The sequence below is a fragment of the Zosterops lateralis genome (assembly GCF_965231275.1).
Source record: "Zosterops lateralis genome assembly, chromosome: 2".
In the NCBI taxonomy this organism is placed as follows: Eukaryota; Metazoa; Chordata; class Aves; order Passeriformes; family Zosteropidae; genus Zosterops; species Zosterops lateralis.
The window spans coordinates 82,721,604-82,738,224 of NC_139763.1; the positions used below are offsets into that span (position 1 = coordinate 82,721,604).

Here is a 16,621-nt window from a genome sequence, read left to right on the forward strand (position 1 = left end):
CTTTGGAGATGCTCCTTTAGCATTGACAACCCCTCCGAGCAGCTTTGCTCCGCTGTCCTGCTCCGTCTCCTTGTCCCGGGTCTCCAGGGCTGCAGCGCCCACCCAAAGCCCTTATGGCGGCTCAGGGGGTGGGGATGCGGGCACAGAGGGGGCGATGACAGCGCTGCCCGAGCCCCGCTGTCACCGGCGGGTCCGGGCCCGGCCGTGTCGCTGTCCCCGCGGGGGCGGGCCCGGGTGTGTCGCTGTCCCCGGCGGGTCCGGGCCCGGGTGTGTCGCTGTCCCGGCAGGTCCAGGCCCGGGTGTGTCGCTGTCCCCCGCTGTCCCTGGCCCGGGTGTGTCGCTGTCCCCGGCGGGTCCGGGCCCGGGTGTGTCGCTGTCCCCCGCTGTCCCTGGCCCGGGTGTGTCGCTGTCCCCCGCTGTCCCTGGCCCGGGCGTGTCGCTGTCCCCGCGGGGGCGGGCCCGGCGCGGCCCCCCCTCCCCGCGCCGCCGCTCAGCCCCACAGGTAACGGAGGCGGCCCGGCCGCGGGATCCGCTTCCCGGGTTTCCTTTCGCACACCTGGACAGGGCCCGCCCAGCCCCGCGGGTTGTCAGGAGCAGCGATGGTGCCGGTGCGCGGCGGGGTCTGCGCCCACCGCCTGCTGCGGGCCCTGCGCGCCGGCCCGGGGCCGCTCCCGCTCCCGCCCGCCCTCAGCCGGGCCCGCAGCGCCCAGGCGGGCAGCGCCGGCCCCCGCCGCGCCCCCGACATCAGGAAGCGAGGCTACGACATCACCAGGAATCCGCACCTGAACAAGGTGGGTGCCTGTGGCGGGGCGTGCGCGGCCCGGGCCCGGGAGAGCGGCGGGGCGGGGAAGGCCCGGAGCGCAGGTGTGGGGCCGGGGGCGGCCGGGGCAGTGACACCCCCAGGGGGCTGAAGGGCCGGGGAGGGGGAGCCGGGGGCTGACTGAACAGAGCACGGGATGTGCGATGGGTGTCCTGGCTCGGCCTCCTGTGCATGGGGCACCTGCCTCCCCCCTGAGCCCGCCCTGCTGCCGCAGTGACACTGAGAGAGCCCGGGAAGTGCCTTTCCCTGGGAGCTGGAGCTGTTTGCCTGAAAGCACACAAAACAGGAATGGAGAAAGCGTGGCTTCTCCTTAAGGTCCAATAACTGAAGCACTGATTTAGAAGAATTAAAGACTTTAGTTAAAATAAATACCGCTGAGGTAAGGGAGCTAAAACTTCCCTTTTGTTAACAGAAGCCAGACTGAAGGAACTGATAAATCACGGAAGGAACTGATAAATCAGGGAAGCTGTCAAACTAGGCTTTTGCATCCTTAATAATCAATAGACCCCGTGAATACGATACAATCATAAATCAAACAGTCCTGGAAAACAGGATTCAGCTGTCAAAGGTTAAAAAGTCAAAGAGAGGAAGACCCATCTTACTTTATCATTTTAGGACCCTACCCTATAAAAAAGACCACCAACCCATTTCAAAGAACAAACTATACATGCTTAATGGCTTTTTGGGCTAATTACCATGCAAAGTGGAGAATGGGATGTACCAGAGTTATAAATATGCATTTATGTTTTGAGTATTCAATACTCCTGTACATAAAAGACCCTGTGATGATCTGTAAATTGTGTGTGTGTATTTGGGAGCGATCCCACACGCTGCCCGGAGTCATAATAAACATACACTTTCTAACTTTAAACTGTTAGAGAGTCTTTGTCCGTCATAGCTGGATATTGGTATTAGATCACTATCCATAGTTTTTTAATAATTCATAAAGAAACCTGGGTTATTTTTATATATATAAATAACCTGGGTTATTTATATAGATAGTTATTGTTTTATGCATGTAGCAGTGAAACGGGTCATTTATGCCTTCAAGATAAAACAAGCATGTGTGGCTGTTCTTGTTTTCAGTCTTCCTTTCATAGCATATCCATAGCTCTGTGTGCTCCACTACCAAAGCAACATCTCGCCAGGCTGAAGATGTATTTGTCTTCAATGCTGTGGAAATATTAACAATACAGTTATAATAAGAAGAATTTTTTAAAAATGCTTTTGGAGAAAGTTTTCAGCAAAGTCTACAAAGCATGTGAAGTGAGACCCCATAAATAAACTCTACACTGCTTCTTTATGTCTTTCTGTAATTTGAAGGGAAAAAAAAAAATCCAGGTGCCAATTTTGGGATCAAATATGTCAGAGTCAAGAATGTTGAGTTCTAGTTTCTTATGTTACTATTACTAGAAATAGCTACAAGTGCATTATTTACCTGAAATAAGCAGGTATTAAACATGGTATTGAAATTGATTGTTTGATTGATTGGTTGATTGATTGGGCTGTGGCTGTTTATCATATGCTTGGTACACAGTTATCCAGTCCATGAGCTTCCTCTGTTGTCTTCCAGCCTGGAGACCCTTTGGATGATCACTTTTGCTTTGTTTAATGCTGTACATTGGGCTGCATCTTCTGGTACCATTTCAGCATTCATAGAGGTGCATCCCAAAGGACCAACGCATGCAATGACACTGGAGATTTTACTGAATATGCACCAACTTTGTAGGCAGTCTGGTTTGAGTCATTATACAGTGCCTGCCTGTAAGGCCAAAGAGAAAAGGAACTGCCAACTAGGTCATAAATAACAGTAATTTGTTGGCATTAAGAGGTTTTGATGGGTGCTTCATGATAGTTACAAAGAGTGACATAGATAATGATTCTAGTTTTCTTCTGTGTATTGAGTTGAACTAAAAAATTAATACTTTGACCTTTCCCCTGTGTAATGCAATAATAACACACAAACAGCTGATTCTTGCTGATGCAAGAGTGGATTTTTAATGACCTGTTTTATATTTTTCAGAACTGAGGCTTTTCTTAAGTGTTTTCCCTCCTCCCTGTGAAATAAGGTATTTTTCTTGATACATTAATAGAATTTTTGTCCATGTGGAGAGAAGGGTAGAAAACTGTTCCTGTTAGAGGAAAAAGTACTGTAGTGTGCCGTGTTTAATTAGCCATGAGAAGTCTCCCAGCTGGTTGCCAGCCTGGGCATTTGCTGTTTGTTTGTTCCTCAGTGAGTGCAAACCTTGCAGTCACTGAGATAATCATTTGCAGAGCATCCAAGTTAAGGCAGAACTGGCTAACATCTGTGGTAAGAGATAAGGACTGCCTGTGTATTCACCTAGGTAACCCATCATTATTAAACACTCAAGAACTCTTTCCAGACTTTTCTAAACAGGCTTCCATTCCTCTGGGCCTCTTAACAGTTATTGTAACCTCTGAAGAGTTACCTGTGTTCAGCTGAAAAGGTATGTTTCAGGCAGTTCATGTGTTGTCAGCGTGGGATTGGTGGCCCTTTGGTCTGCTGTGCTGCAGTGGTGTAAATCAAAATCAGGGATCCCTAATTTAAGCAGGTTTTCAGCTGTTGTACTCTCCTCATATAGCAATTGCTCTTTACCCCTTGGGTAACTAAATACAGGCATGAGACTATTGCTGTTTTTCTGCAGTGGATCTCACTTTAATCTAAATTTTTAACTGATTGCAAGCAGCTCTGCAGGGAATAGTCCTTACATCTCTCCAAGAACCTCTGAAAAAATACTCAGAACTGAGACTTTGGGCAGCAAGTGTTTTGCTGCTTTATTCAATACCCTAACTGTTTTATAGCTTTTGGGTGAAGTTTAAGCTGTCAGTGTGAAGCTGTGAAGTGTGTGGTATTTATTGAATGAAGAACACTGTCCCTTCAGCAGAATTACAGACAGATTTACAGTCTGAGGTTATTGATCCAAGTCTTTGCTTGCTTACTAGGTTGAAGGTGCTTTGAAGAAGAAGCAGACTCAAAATCCGCTGCTGGCAGGTCCTCTGTAATATCCCAAATATTAGTAAAAGTAAAAGCAGGCTGTCCTCTGAGAAGTTCCCCTGGTGTCCAAAGCTGCCTGAGAAGAAGAAGAAAAATAAATCCGAAAACTAGTTATGGATTTAATAAATTTGCAGTTGTTTTTTCCCTTTGGTCTTTGTTTGCTATGTACTACATTTCTTACTGCTGTAGTATTCAAATACTGTTCTTCTTGTGTTGCGAATTGTGACAGTCCATGTTTAATCCAAGGACAGGACTTAGGAAACATCAGCATTCTTGTGAGAGATACTTGCAGCTTTAAAAGGCAATAGTGGTTGTTCTTAGTTGACTGAAGAGTCTGAAGAGTCTCAGAAATAACAAGAGGGTGAAGAAGAACTTCTCACATGTTTTTATGAAGTGCTTCATGAAGAAGTTCTTTACCCAACCTTGAATACCGCAAAATTGGAAAACCTAAAAATGTTAACAGTATCAGATAACCACAGAGCACTGGTAAGAGTTCTCTGTGGTGATCCAATGAAAACTGGACTGTGGGGCCTCAGCCTTGTGAAAAACTAATTTGATGCTCAGATGCTGGGAGGAAAGATGGGGCTTCCCTTACCCACTACCTTCTTTATCAAAGCTGCCATGTTTGGTGTGGTCAAGGCCGTGTCGTGTTCTCTCTGACACTGCTGTCAGTTCTTAAGATTTGTGCACTTCTGTTCGGCTCAGATGTGCCTTTTATGATTCCCAGTTTTTCCAGAGACTCTGTCAAATTCATATGCCTTTTCTGTATTTGAACAAACACAGGCTGAGCTGGACAATTCCCAGTTTGACCACACACCTGCGGGGACTCAACAATCTTGTCATGGCCAAAATTGACTGTAGCTTTGTTCATGAGATCTGACTGGAAGGTTGATGACACTTCTTGTATCTTTCTGGAAGTTCTAATTTTGAGATAAATCCTGCTTGCTTGGACATCTGCCATCACCAACAGATGCAGCACTGGAGGTCATAATTTGTTTTCAGAGTGGCAGGATATTGCCCTATTTGAAGGGTTGAGATAATCCTTTAAAATTTCCTGCAAGCGCAGTGCAGGATCTAACTTAGTGGTCTCTGAGTACATTTGGATACTACTCTCTACTCTTCTGATGTACATGCATGTTCTCCATTGTTTTTCATGGAATGTCATAATGAAATACCAACAAAAAAACCCACCCCAACAGAACAGAATTATTAGTCTGGATCTGTAAGAATCAAAGCTTAAAGAATTGCTCTGGGTTTCTGCAGCGTTTTTTGAATGTATTGCTCTATACATGATTAAAATGCAGAAAGCTTGTTTGTCCTTCAGCTTTGCAGGGATTGAAATTGAGCTGAGGGTTCTTTGAACAGTGTCAGTAATTTCCCACTGCAGCTGGGAAACAAATTGTGTGATCTTGCACACGGCTGCACTTGGCAGCTGCGGTGAAACAGGGCTAAAATTAGGTGGATTTGGAAAATGATTGGCTTTTAAAAAACTTAGTAATGAACACGAGAACAGTGTGTCTGAAATTAGTTGGCAAGATCAAATCGAGGCAGAATTGTTTTCAAAGTAGTGAATCTCTCTTAATCCACAAGGTTATGTTCTTACAACTGGAGGTTTTATTGCAGCTGGAGTTTTCAGTTGGCTAGCTTTATGTTTGGATAGACCGGCAACAAGTGAGTGATGCACTGGGCTTGAGGTGTGTGCTTCCAGCGTTTGTTAACTTGCCATCTGTTCATGTTTTGCAAAGGAAGAATATGAGGTGGGCAGAGTTTAGAGGTTCCCCTCATATTTTTTCAGGAGCCTGTAAGTATTTGAGCAAGTTTTGGGGGACAAATTTTAGACTGGACAAGTTAATTTAGGGGGGAAAAAAATCCACTTGGGGTTACTAAATACTCTAAAAAAAACACCTGGCTTAGAAAGTCCCCAGACTGAAAATGATGAAACGATGGGAGAGTACAGCAGAAGAGTATCCTATTAATCTGTGTTATTTACACTTCTTAAAGCTTGTGGCTGCTGCAGGAGACAGGATGCTCATGTACATGAACTGACCTGATGGTACTATTGTGTTTCTAGGGGTATCAAACAAGACACTTTGATAGCCAAACCCTGCAAGTTTACTTTAGACCCAAGTAAAACTACAGCTGAGAGATGACACTTTGTCAAATCAGATTCTAAATACTCCAGAGTTGAAATGTGTAGAGTGAGCTGGAGCACTGTGCATTGGGATGAGCCTTTGATGGTGCCCACAGCAGAGAGGCTTTTTACATGTTTGTACTCCATTAGTCGAGCCAAGTTATGTGTATCCCTCATGACTTCAATTGGAAACAAACTCCAAGGAGGTGAGTCCAAAATATTTGGCCACATATTTTGGAAAATGTGCTGGTGTTCTGGAAATACGATTGTTCAGATAGATTTGTTTTGGCCATCATCCTGGCATGTGAATTTTCATTTTTATTTGCTTGGTGTTAGTGTCAATCATATATTTTTCCGAGTCCAGACTGTCTTTTGGCAAGGACATCTTCTAATATTTTGATGCCAAAGAACTTGTTATTATGGTGTGGTCAGCAGACTGGGCCCAAACTAAATCTGTTGGTGCTTCTGGTATTAGCAGCAGCCTGCAAAAGTGCTTTGCTCCCCCAGCTTGAATGCCAGTTTGTCTCCCTTATCACAGCCAAACCAAGAAGCCATCTGCCTTCCTGTCTGCCTGCATAACCTCTTGCCAGCACTGTCACTCTCCCCTTTGGGATGCTGCTAATGCTTTGGGAGTAGTGCTCCCATGGAAAAGCTTGGAAGTGCATAGGATGTTTGCTGCTGTGGGGATGAGAGGGGTGCTGATGCAGAGCCTCCCTCTGTGCTGTACTAATCCTGTAATATGTTGGTCCTTGTTTTCCCTTCAGCCCTTATAAATGAGATTGAGAGGTCTTGGAAGCATTGGTTGGGCAGCTTTTATAAGTGCTGAATTTATGCTTGCACTCAGTGTAAGATTTTAATAAAAATAAATTTGTTTTGGAACAAAATGCTTCTTTCTGTTTTCTGAAAATGTTGTAAAAATACCTTTAAAACTGCCTTTAAATTGAGGAAATTCATCAGTTTGGCAGCTGCTTATATTGCTTTCTTTTTATCATGCCCTTTCTTTTGGAGAGGCCTTAATCCTTACATCAGGCATGTTTGGTAAGGCAGAGCCAAGAATGAATGCAGCTCTGGTTTCACAGGATGGACTAAGCTTTTCTGGCACTTGAATAAAATTTGCACTTAAGTAACACAAGCTCTTTGGTGAAGAATATGAAAATTGATATTGTTGCAGTCAGAATGGATTTAGTGCTGAATATTGCAGCTTGTTCACATTTCTGTTCCTTGCATCTACTGAAATATGGGGTAAGCTACTGGTTGATGACTTTGGGAACACTGTGGATGTTGGCAGGAAGACTGAGCATATTGTGTGTGGGGTGAGCAGTGTGTGCTCCACTGACCTCGGCACACTCCAAGCATTGCCCCACATAAGCAGCACGACATAAGATGTCACTGATGTTAGAGACTGTGCTGCTCTACGATGAGATGAGTCATTGGTGCTCCTCAGAGTTAGTGATGATTCACCTGAAGGTGCTGAAAGGCAGTGCTGGTCCCCAATATGAAGTGAAGAGCTGTAGTCTGACTCAGTTTTGCTTTCACATGGTTTGGACGTGCAGTAAGGTACCTGCTAGAGATGGGTCTGGCCTCCTTGTAATGCTGTGTGGCAGATTCTGACTCCTGAGATTTTGGTTTTAGTGTGTTATATCTGGTATTTGCTAAACTAAACTAGACCTAGAATTAATTCCGTTTGACCTGATTTTGGATTAAGAGAATGTAAGTTGAATTCCTCTTTAGCTTCTGCAGCAGCCACTTCCAGAGGAACACTTGGTGCTGTTACTGACCCTCATTCAGAGATGAGAAAGGTTGTTCTTTAACGAGTAATTGTGCTCTCTTGATACTCCTTGCTGAAGGTAGGACAGTTACAATTTTTTGCAGTATTTGGGCCCCTCCAGGGCTTTGGGATAGTTTTCTTTTTCTGATTTGCTATAAATGATACTGATATACCTTCCTGCCCTACCTCACTTGCCTGGCTGATGTGAGATACTGTGCAAACATACCTTTTGGCAGCTCTCCTGTACTTTAGGTGTTTTACTCATTCTTCACTTCCAAGAGAGCCTCTGCCACCATGTCCCCCCATGCAGGCAGCACTGTGGCATTTCTAGCACCCAGCCCCTGGCAGTGTTTGGGCCTCGAGTTTGATAGGGAAGCTGCCAATGCACATGGCTACTGTAGCTGAAAGCTGGATGCTGCCCTGCAGAGGAGAAGCCTTGCCTCCTCCTCTCTCTTATTAAATGACATGCAGTTCTGTAGATAATCTGATTTTGCTGCGGGTGTTTTAGGTTTGTCAATTGGTTTGAGTTCTGCTTTGTCTCTTTCTTTTCCTTTGTTATTTATTTTTCTGTCCTTTTCTCACTGAAATACTGACCTGCTATCAAACCTTGAACAGGCTGTTGTAGCACTCATCCAAATAAATTCTTTTGGGACAGACTTAGCTTTAGAGCTGTTGTGAGCAGGTCAGACAGGCCTTGGTGCTTGAGGGAGAATAAACACTGCTGAAATTCCCTCTCTTTCAATAGAAGGCTTAGCACAACAGCAAACTTGACTACTTTCAGTTTATAATGTGCTCTACTGGAGAAGTTGAGCATATTTTTAATTTTTTAACCTCCTGTTTGAGGCCCAGGGGTGACACTTGCTATCTGTCTCTTCAGACAATGTGACATTTTGATAAATGACTTCTGTATTGTCAACCTAATACAATATCGTTCTTCTAAAAAAGTTTTAAATGGCAAAGCTTTTTATAGTTCTGCAGCTGCCAAACACAAAACTAAGGCAGAAACTGAGCAGACTATGGTTCTGATGAAGAAAATAAGGCTAATGCAAAAGTTTTCTCCATATCAACATTTTCTACTTTGCAGCTCTCTGTTGCACATGTAATCTTTTTCATCATGTGGACGCATAGAACTGAAACAGATTTTCAGTACATTTCTCTGTTGTATATATATATAAAAAAAGACTCCACACACCTTAGAGAATTCTGTTCTGTATGTCTAGCTGAAAACGTGGTAAGTCTGTTTTATAGGTCCATATGGATTAACTGTGTTCGGCCTCATAAAACATGTAGTTAAGACTTCATTGTGTTTCTAAATATTGGAAAAAAATTAGGTTATTTAAAAAACAACAGTGCTATGTTCTCCTGGAAAAGATGTCTTGAACATTTTCTCTTTGTCTGGGCTAATGAAATTGTCCCTTTGCCTAGTGGTTAAATTTGTTATGGAAACTATTAAATTCTGTTTAATCTTCATTTAAATGGTTTGATGTAAAAACTGCAGGTGATTTCAGCTATGATTATTTTCATTTTTTTTTTGATTATTATAAATAAACTGACAAATCCTTTTCTTTTTGGAAGTGTCCAGATTATTAAGCAGGTAAGGAGGGCAGAGGCCAGAGCAAGAGCTAATTTGTTTCATTGTGCCTAATGATTGGATCTGGAGGGGGAAGGGGAGAAGTCCAGGGATTTTCATGTTCATAGCCCTTCCAGCAACTCAGGTTTTCTTATCCCCAGCCAGATCACTTGGTCCAATAAACAAAGAAAGAAAAATCCAACAAAAAATATCCAAGCAACACCACCACCACCCAAGTCCAAAACTTCTCCCTTTTAGTCATTTCCTACCTCACAGGGAATTTGATGTCTTCATGTTGTAACTTGTGTCTGTAGTTAATTTCTGTAATAAAACAACTGCCTCTGTAAATCAGGTCCTTTGATCACAATTACTGGAGGGTCGAGACCCTTCTTTCCCTCAATACTGTATGAAGGGTTCCAGATCCAGCCATTAAATGAGAAAAGCAACAAAATTGTTTGCTGAAATGCTAAATCTGACTACTGGGGAAGGAAAAAAAATCTAAAAATTGTATCTCACATTGTTTTGGATTTTATTTTTCTATGACAGAACCTCTTTAAAACTGAGCAAAAAAACCCCAACAAGCCTGCTGAAAGAGAAAGTCATTTGCAGTAGTGGAGCGTGAAGTCTGAATTCCAACAGGCACTACTCTTTTAGGGAAAAGTGTTGCACAAGTGTAAAAGACACTTGTACTAGAGCATCTTAGCAGTTCAGGTGTTTTCTGGGTGAGATAGACGCAGTTTGTGGGAGAGGATCCCAAAGTATTTGAAGTGATGAGGATATTGGGAAGAAGAATTGAAAATTTCTCTTTTCCCCTGGTGCCTGACAGATACAGTGGCTTGATCTGTGAAAGCCAGGAAAAGCAATGATAGATGTGACCATGTGCTTCAGGTAGGCAACTCTACAGAAAACTTTCCAAGTGGAGTTAACTGCTGGTCTTAATGCAGAGAGGCTTGTTCTGTAGTTTCTGCTGCTTTATACTCTCCAGTGAATTGGCTGCCATTGGTGGCTTATGAACTTGTAAATTACATTCAAACACAGAAATAGTTGTTCAAAGGTAAAGATAAAATAAAAGAATTTTTTTTTTCTCAAGTTGTGAGGATTTTCAGTGCACATACCACTGTGACTTGGTGCTCATTGCACGCGTGCAGCAGATTCCTCTTAGGTTTGGTAACTTGCCCAGGTTGCAATGTGGAGCAGTATTTATTCGAAGGAGATGTGGAACATGCCTTTCACTCCATGAGTGCTGATGCCAGCAGCTTTTCCTGGCTTGTGTCTAGGGGGAAAAAATGCTTGCAACAGCAGAGTCCTGCCTGAGCATTGCTGTTTGGTTTCTAAGGGGCAGCATAGGCTTAAGTCATTGGGAGGGGATCTGTTAACTTCAGTCAACTTTACATTGAGCCTTTTTTGAATTTAGGAATAAGCAGCTGCACCATTCAAGATACAAGGTCATTTTCATTGCAAACTGTTAAGATTAAAGGTAGTAGAGTATATCAAATTTCATCATCTTGTTCTGGTAATAAATGGTAATTAAAATGAAAGCATATGTAAAAAAATCCTTACTGATTGTTTAAGCCAAAGTCTCAAAGTAAAAATGGAATTTATCAATAGTATAAATTTATACTGATAGAGAATCCCATGAAAGCTCCAGCTACTCCCATAGTTGTGTGTCCTAAAAATCAAAAGTGCATGTTCGTATTCTTTATTTTAGGGTTGTCTATCTAAACTCATTCATCTTCCATAAGAGCTGTGGAGTAACAGTGCAGTGGCACCTTCCCAAAGCCAGAAACTGTCCTCTGGCATGCAGGCAAGAGGAGCTGGACTTCTTCACAAGAGCTGCTGGAGGAAAAATGAGGGCACTAAGTGAGATACCTTGGAGAGCTTGAAGCTGCCCTGCAGAGTTCTTGTAAATTAACAAAATTTACAGAAGTACCTTTGAACTGTGACCTTCCAAATATCCACTGGTCAGGGGTAATGGGGTGGGTTTATGAAAGCAGAATGAATGCATGACTCATGCTTGCTGAAACTGGGCCACTCTCCCTAGAGGCAAGTAATTGTTTTGTATTTAGCATGCTAACTGTATTTGAAGTTATAAGATAACAAAGTAATTTCTCATATAAATAGAAAGGAAGTGATGGGAAGGCGCTGGAAAGCAGCAGCAAGACTCTGGCTGCTGCTGTAAAATGGGTTTAGTGTTGGCCACTTTTAGAAAGCTCATTACATTGTAAAGATAAGCTTTAATGGAATTGGCAGTGACAGTGCAACTGTAACCAGATCTTGTTGTTTTGTACAAGTGCCTTTCAGGTTTCTCTGCAAGGTCGAATGTCCTACTGACTGGCAGCTGGACTGTTTTCCTTGTAGGAATGTAACTGGTATTTGATAGAGTTGCAAAAAGAGTTTCCCACTGAAGCCAAATATAAGAGTATGAGAGTCCAGCAGTTTCACTTCCTGCAAAGCTGGGAGCCCTTGCAGCATTTATTAGGATTTCCTGCAGGGAAAGAGGGATATTAATCTTGTTTGACTTACAGAATCATAATATTTGTGCTGCAATTTGTAACACAGAGCAAGAAGTTTTCAATTAATATTTCCTGAGAAAGAGCAAATTCAGTAAAGTAGATGTTTTTAGCTTTTGGGGTTCTGTTTTTTTGTCAGGGAATAACTGTAACCTTTCACAGGACTTTAAATGTAGCACAGTGCTGGAGCAGGGAAGAGCAGTGGTGAATGTGGCTACAGATCTGCTAGGACACAATGAGCAGCTGGAACTGTTCTCAAGTCTTTCTCAATGTCTGATTGGCACCAAACTGAACTGCAGTACTGTATCAAGTGTGCTTGTAGGAGGCATAAACTTGTTGATAAAAGAGTCACCTGGTCAGTTCATCACTGGTTTTAATTTTCCTAGTATTGGAAAATTTTTCTCAAACTCTGAGCTGATTGCAGTGAGCCCTGATTTGGGGCCCAAACCAAATTGGCTTGAAGTACTGTGAGCCTCTTTCCTTTTATATTTGTAGTAATTTTATACTGTGGAAAGTGGTTTATGTATCTTGAAAATAGGCTTCAGCCTTTACTTTGGGGAAGCACTGCATCTTCCTCTCCAGGCAGAAGAATGCTGCTAGGAGAGGTGAGACTGAGGGCTGTGCATATGCAGATGCTGATCATATTTGGGATGCATTGGATTTACTGTCCCCTTGCAGACTAATTCATCATGTGAGACTAAAGCTCTGAGCTGGCTCCTGGACTTTCGGAAATCATGGGGCAACAGACAAAATCCTTAAATTTTTCCCCAACAGAAAATTTAGGTAGAAACAGAGGGAATGCCTTGAGATACCTGTACAGGAGAGAATGGATCTCAGAGGTCATTGTTTAGGGAGAACATCTCTATTCATGTTTGTTAATTTTAATGAGAGGACAAATGAGAGGTGAAGAGAAAGTATACTGGAAGTTGTAAAGGTACTTACTTATTGCTCTGCAAATTAAGAATCATCTTAATTAGCTAGAATGCATCATTTATGTAGAATTTTCTTCATCTTGAGCATAAAATGGAGTCACAGATTACTTTTTCAGTCCAATGAGGCTGTGGTTAGACACATAATCCCCAGCTGTGGCTTCTAGATTTTGGCAAAATATAAAAAAACTATTGGATTTGAACATCAATACTTAAAAAAGAGAAAAGAAAACAATGTGACTGAGAGAAATATTTGTGGCTTATTTCTATTCCTAATTCTTGGGACTTTCATGGCATGTATCATTCACTTTCTGCTTTTCATTAATGAGATTCATTCAGGCTACTGGAGCCCTAACACACTGCTGCCTTATATCAATCACTTTTGAACTCGGTCCCATTTCTTATCAGTTATGCAGAACAGTTTCTGAATCACTGATATGCATTCAAGAAAGGATTGTGCAGTTAGGGGCATCATGTTGTCATAATTTACATTTAGTTTTGGAGTACTTCAGTGGGGAGCTGAATTTAGCTTGCCCAAGGTGATATGGGACATTTGTAGGTGAACATGAGTCTCTCAGAATAAATTCCCTTACCATTCAGCCAGCAAACCTGTTTGCTGAGTTGTCTTATTGTAGCATCTATTATCTGTAGCAAAAACAATCTCCACCACAGCCTGTTAGAAAAACACATGATGTATCAGCTGCTGTATCCCATACATGCCATCAAATGTGCATTGTTGTATAAAATGAAAAACATTTAGTGAAATATCCCAAAAGCTGTGCACAAAGGAAGTGGGTGCTAATACACAGCTGTTGTTGTTCTACAACAGGAGGTTGTTTTAATCCTGTTTACCAGAGTTCTTTTTTTTTTTTTTTTTTTAATTATTTTTTTTTTAATTTTTATTTATTTTTATTTTTATTTTTTTAATTTAGTCACTTAAAATTTCTGGCTTTATTTCATTACAGTTCAAAACTTCAAATCACAGTGTGTGTAAGTTACAGATGCCAATACCTGTAAACTTGTGGTTATTACCTTGTCTGCATAATTAAAATAGTAATTCAAAGAGAGAACTAAAATAGACTGAATACTTACACTTAAAGCTAATGGACCAGTGAGTGGGCTAGTGGGTGTGATGTGTGGTCCCCCTGTGACTGCTGCTTAAGTGTCTGATGAGACAGATGTAACAACCAGTGATTTCTAAGAAATCAAGAGATTATTGGCCTGGCTTTCCTCTCATTTTATTTAATGACACCTTCCAGAAAATGTCTAGGACTAGATCCAAAGCAGATTGAATTTTATGGGAAGCAAATGAGTATTTACAGGCCTTTGCAGTGAAGTTATAACCTCACTGGCTTCATATTGTTTAAGAAAGTGCTTTGCTGAACTAGGGCATAGGTTTTTGATTTAGTATCCCACTGCTGTAAGACTCTGGATGTCTTCTGGCTAACGCCCATCTGAGGAGTGGATTTATAGGAGCACAGCTGGGTTGTAAACAAATGGTGATGCACTTTGCTCTGCATTCAGAGGGAAGAGAAGCAAAACTACAAGACAATAATCTGTCTGTGTTTATGAGTACCAGGAAGAAAAAAATCAACTGCAAAACTGAAATGAGCTTGCAGGATGAGCTTCAGAGAGCTTATGATGTCTCCAGTTGGCATTTGCTGTATTAAATAAATGAGAAGTAAAACATAGTCACTTTTGAACGTATACATCTGCCTTCAGCCAGCATAAACATGGCATTTTTTTCACTGGATCGCTTTCTTTAATTTGAAAAAGGAAAAGCAGAAGTGTAGTGGATGCATGGAAGAAGAAATCCTGGAGCAGTATGACAGACCCTTATAGTGGATTTAGATCCTGGATTCTCTAAAGCTAGTGTAGGAGTTTCACCTCTCTTCCCCATGTGCTATGCAGTAACTGAGCAGTAAGATGGAGGTATGATTGATAAAATAGACACATTAAGGGTGTTTGTTTAGCCAGGATCTGCCCCCAAGCCATGGAGAGCAAATGTTTCTAAACCATGCTCCCCAAACAGTTAGACATTAAATTTTGGTTCACTTTGTTTTGGTGTGAAAGAACACACTCTGAGACATTTGTTATTTTGATTCAGAAATCCCATGCCCCAGCTCTCTCGTTCCTAGGTTTGGAAAATTAGGGAAAGCAAAGCAAAGTGTATCAGTAACAAAGATCAGTGAGCATTGCCTGTAAAGTATTATAAAAGGAATAAAACCCTTAGTCATGGCAAACTTGGACCCTCTTCTACATACCAGACACTTTGCAAGCCAAAAGTCAATGTATTTCTTGAAAAGAAAACAAATCAGCAACATTGTGTAAATGTTTGGGGTTTGATCCTTCAAATCCTTAGATACAGTTGGTTACAGTCAGGATGCAGAATCTTGTCTCCTTGATCCAGCTGGAAAGATTTATACCAGATAGAAGGTTCAGGATTATGCACAGATTCTGAGATCTGATGAGAAAATTCAGTGGTAGAAAGATTGGTGAATAATATGAATGTGGATGCCTAGGTCTGCACAAACAATACTCCAAGGCATAGATTTTCAGTACAGATAAAAATAAACCCAGAATGTTTGCCTCTTGCTGAGTCTTAGCAATGTTGTTCCAACATAAACACAGCTTAGAAGTTGTTGGCTTTTAGGAAAAACAAATCTTTTTTTTCTTTTCTTTTCTTTTCTTTTCTTTTCTTTTCTTTTCTTTTTTTTTTTTTTTTTTTTTTTTTTTCTTTTTTTCTTTTTTTCTTTTTTTAATATCTCTGAGTTATTCAGGTAACCTCAAGTTTTGCAGAAATGCCTGCCTTATTTTGTCTGGAGAGAAAAATGCTTGTAGAAGCACCAGGGCAGCTTTTATGCAGGAAGTTTGACTGAGGCCAGCATAATGTAATAGAAATTCTGTATATTTGCATGTAGTAGGAAGTGACTTTAAAATGTACAACTGCAGGGGCATCCCTTTGCATTTAACATAACATTCTAATCAGCAGTAAGATTGTCATAGATAGAAAATACTCCCAACAGTATAAGATTTGAACAACTTATACATAGTGTGATGCTTATCAAAGTAGAATTTTACATTAAATTTTTCTGAAACTGCTCTTTTCCCCGCCCCCATAAGCAATCATATGCTTGTGCTGAGACCATGGATTTTGGCAGAATCTGGCCTCTTTATTCAAAGTTCTGATTCACTCCTGCTGTACTCTGAAATTCTCTTTTGATTGTCATGCAGGCAGAGGCATTGCTGCTGCCATCTGCAATGCATCAGGAACTACATCACACTAAAACCACACTGACCTCTCAGCATATGGTCATTTTTAAAGAATGTTCAAAAGCCTCTCCGTACCTTATGTCAAACAGGGAAATTAAGAGACTGAATGTGTTTTGTCATGTAACCATTTTGTTAGGTGAACATCAGCTTCAGTTTGTGTATTCTGTGGTCTACAAATGATGTGTTTATCTACTTTGAGTTAATCCATATTTTGTATTTTACAACTAAAAATGTTCCTTTGAAGCAGTAAAAACTTTGAATAATATCTTCTAGATGTATTTGCAAAAGCTATCTCTTTTAGAGCTCTTCTTTTATTAATATTGGATGTAGATCATGAATAGAAATGCTTTGGAAATGCAGGCATAACTTCAGATCTGAAGCTGCATTCTGTGAAGAGTCTGAAACACTTCTGAGAAAAATGTGAAATGTTTCATGCTATTGATACAACCTTATTTTGAATATGACGTGTCAGAAAACAGTTTTAATGTAACTGAGGGGATTTTGTTATCAGGAGTACAAGATCAGGAGACGACAAACAAAATCTCTGCCCTATAATAAAAGCAAGTCTGATAACTAAAGCGATTTGATGTTTTGCCTGTGTCTA

At 41.4% G+C, this 16,621-nt stretch overlaps 1 protein-coding gene across 4 annotated transcripts in view; it reads left to right on the forward strand.

Moving 5' to 3' along the window:
* The first annotated feature begins 596 nt into the window (after positions 1-596).
* The window catches only part of ME3 (malic enzyme 3), a 120,675-nt gene continuing 104,650 nt past the window's right edge, over positions 597-16,621 (forward strand). For all 4 annotated transcript variants that reach the window (XR_014592465.1, XM_083883378.1, XM_083883380.1 and 1 more), the window contains exon 1: positions 597-791. Coding sequence is in view for 3 of the 4 variants with exons in the window: in XM_083883378.1 (XP_083739504.1) it covers positions 600-791 (192 nt within the window). In the remaining variant the exon portion in view is untranslated. The remainder of the gene's footprint in view (positions 792-16,621) is intronic.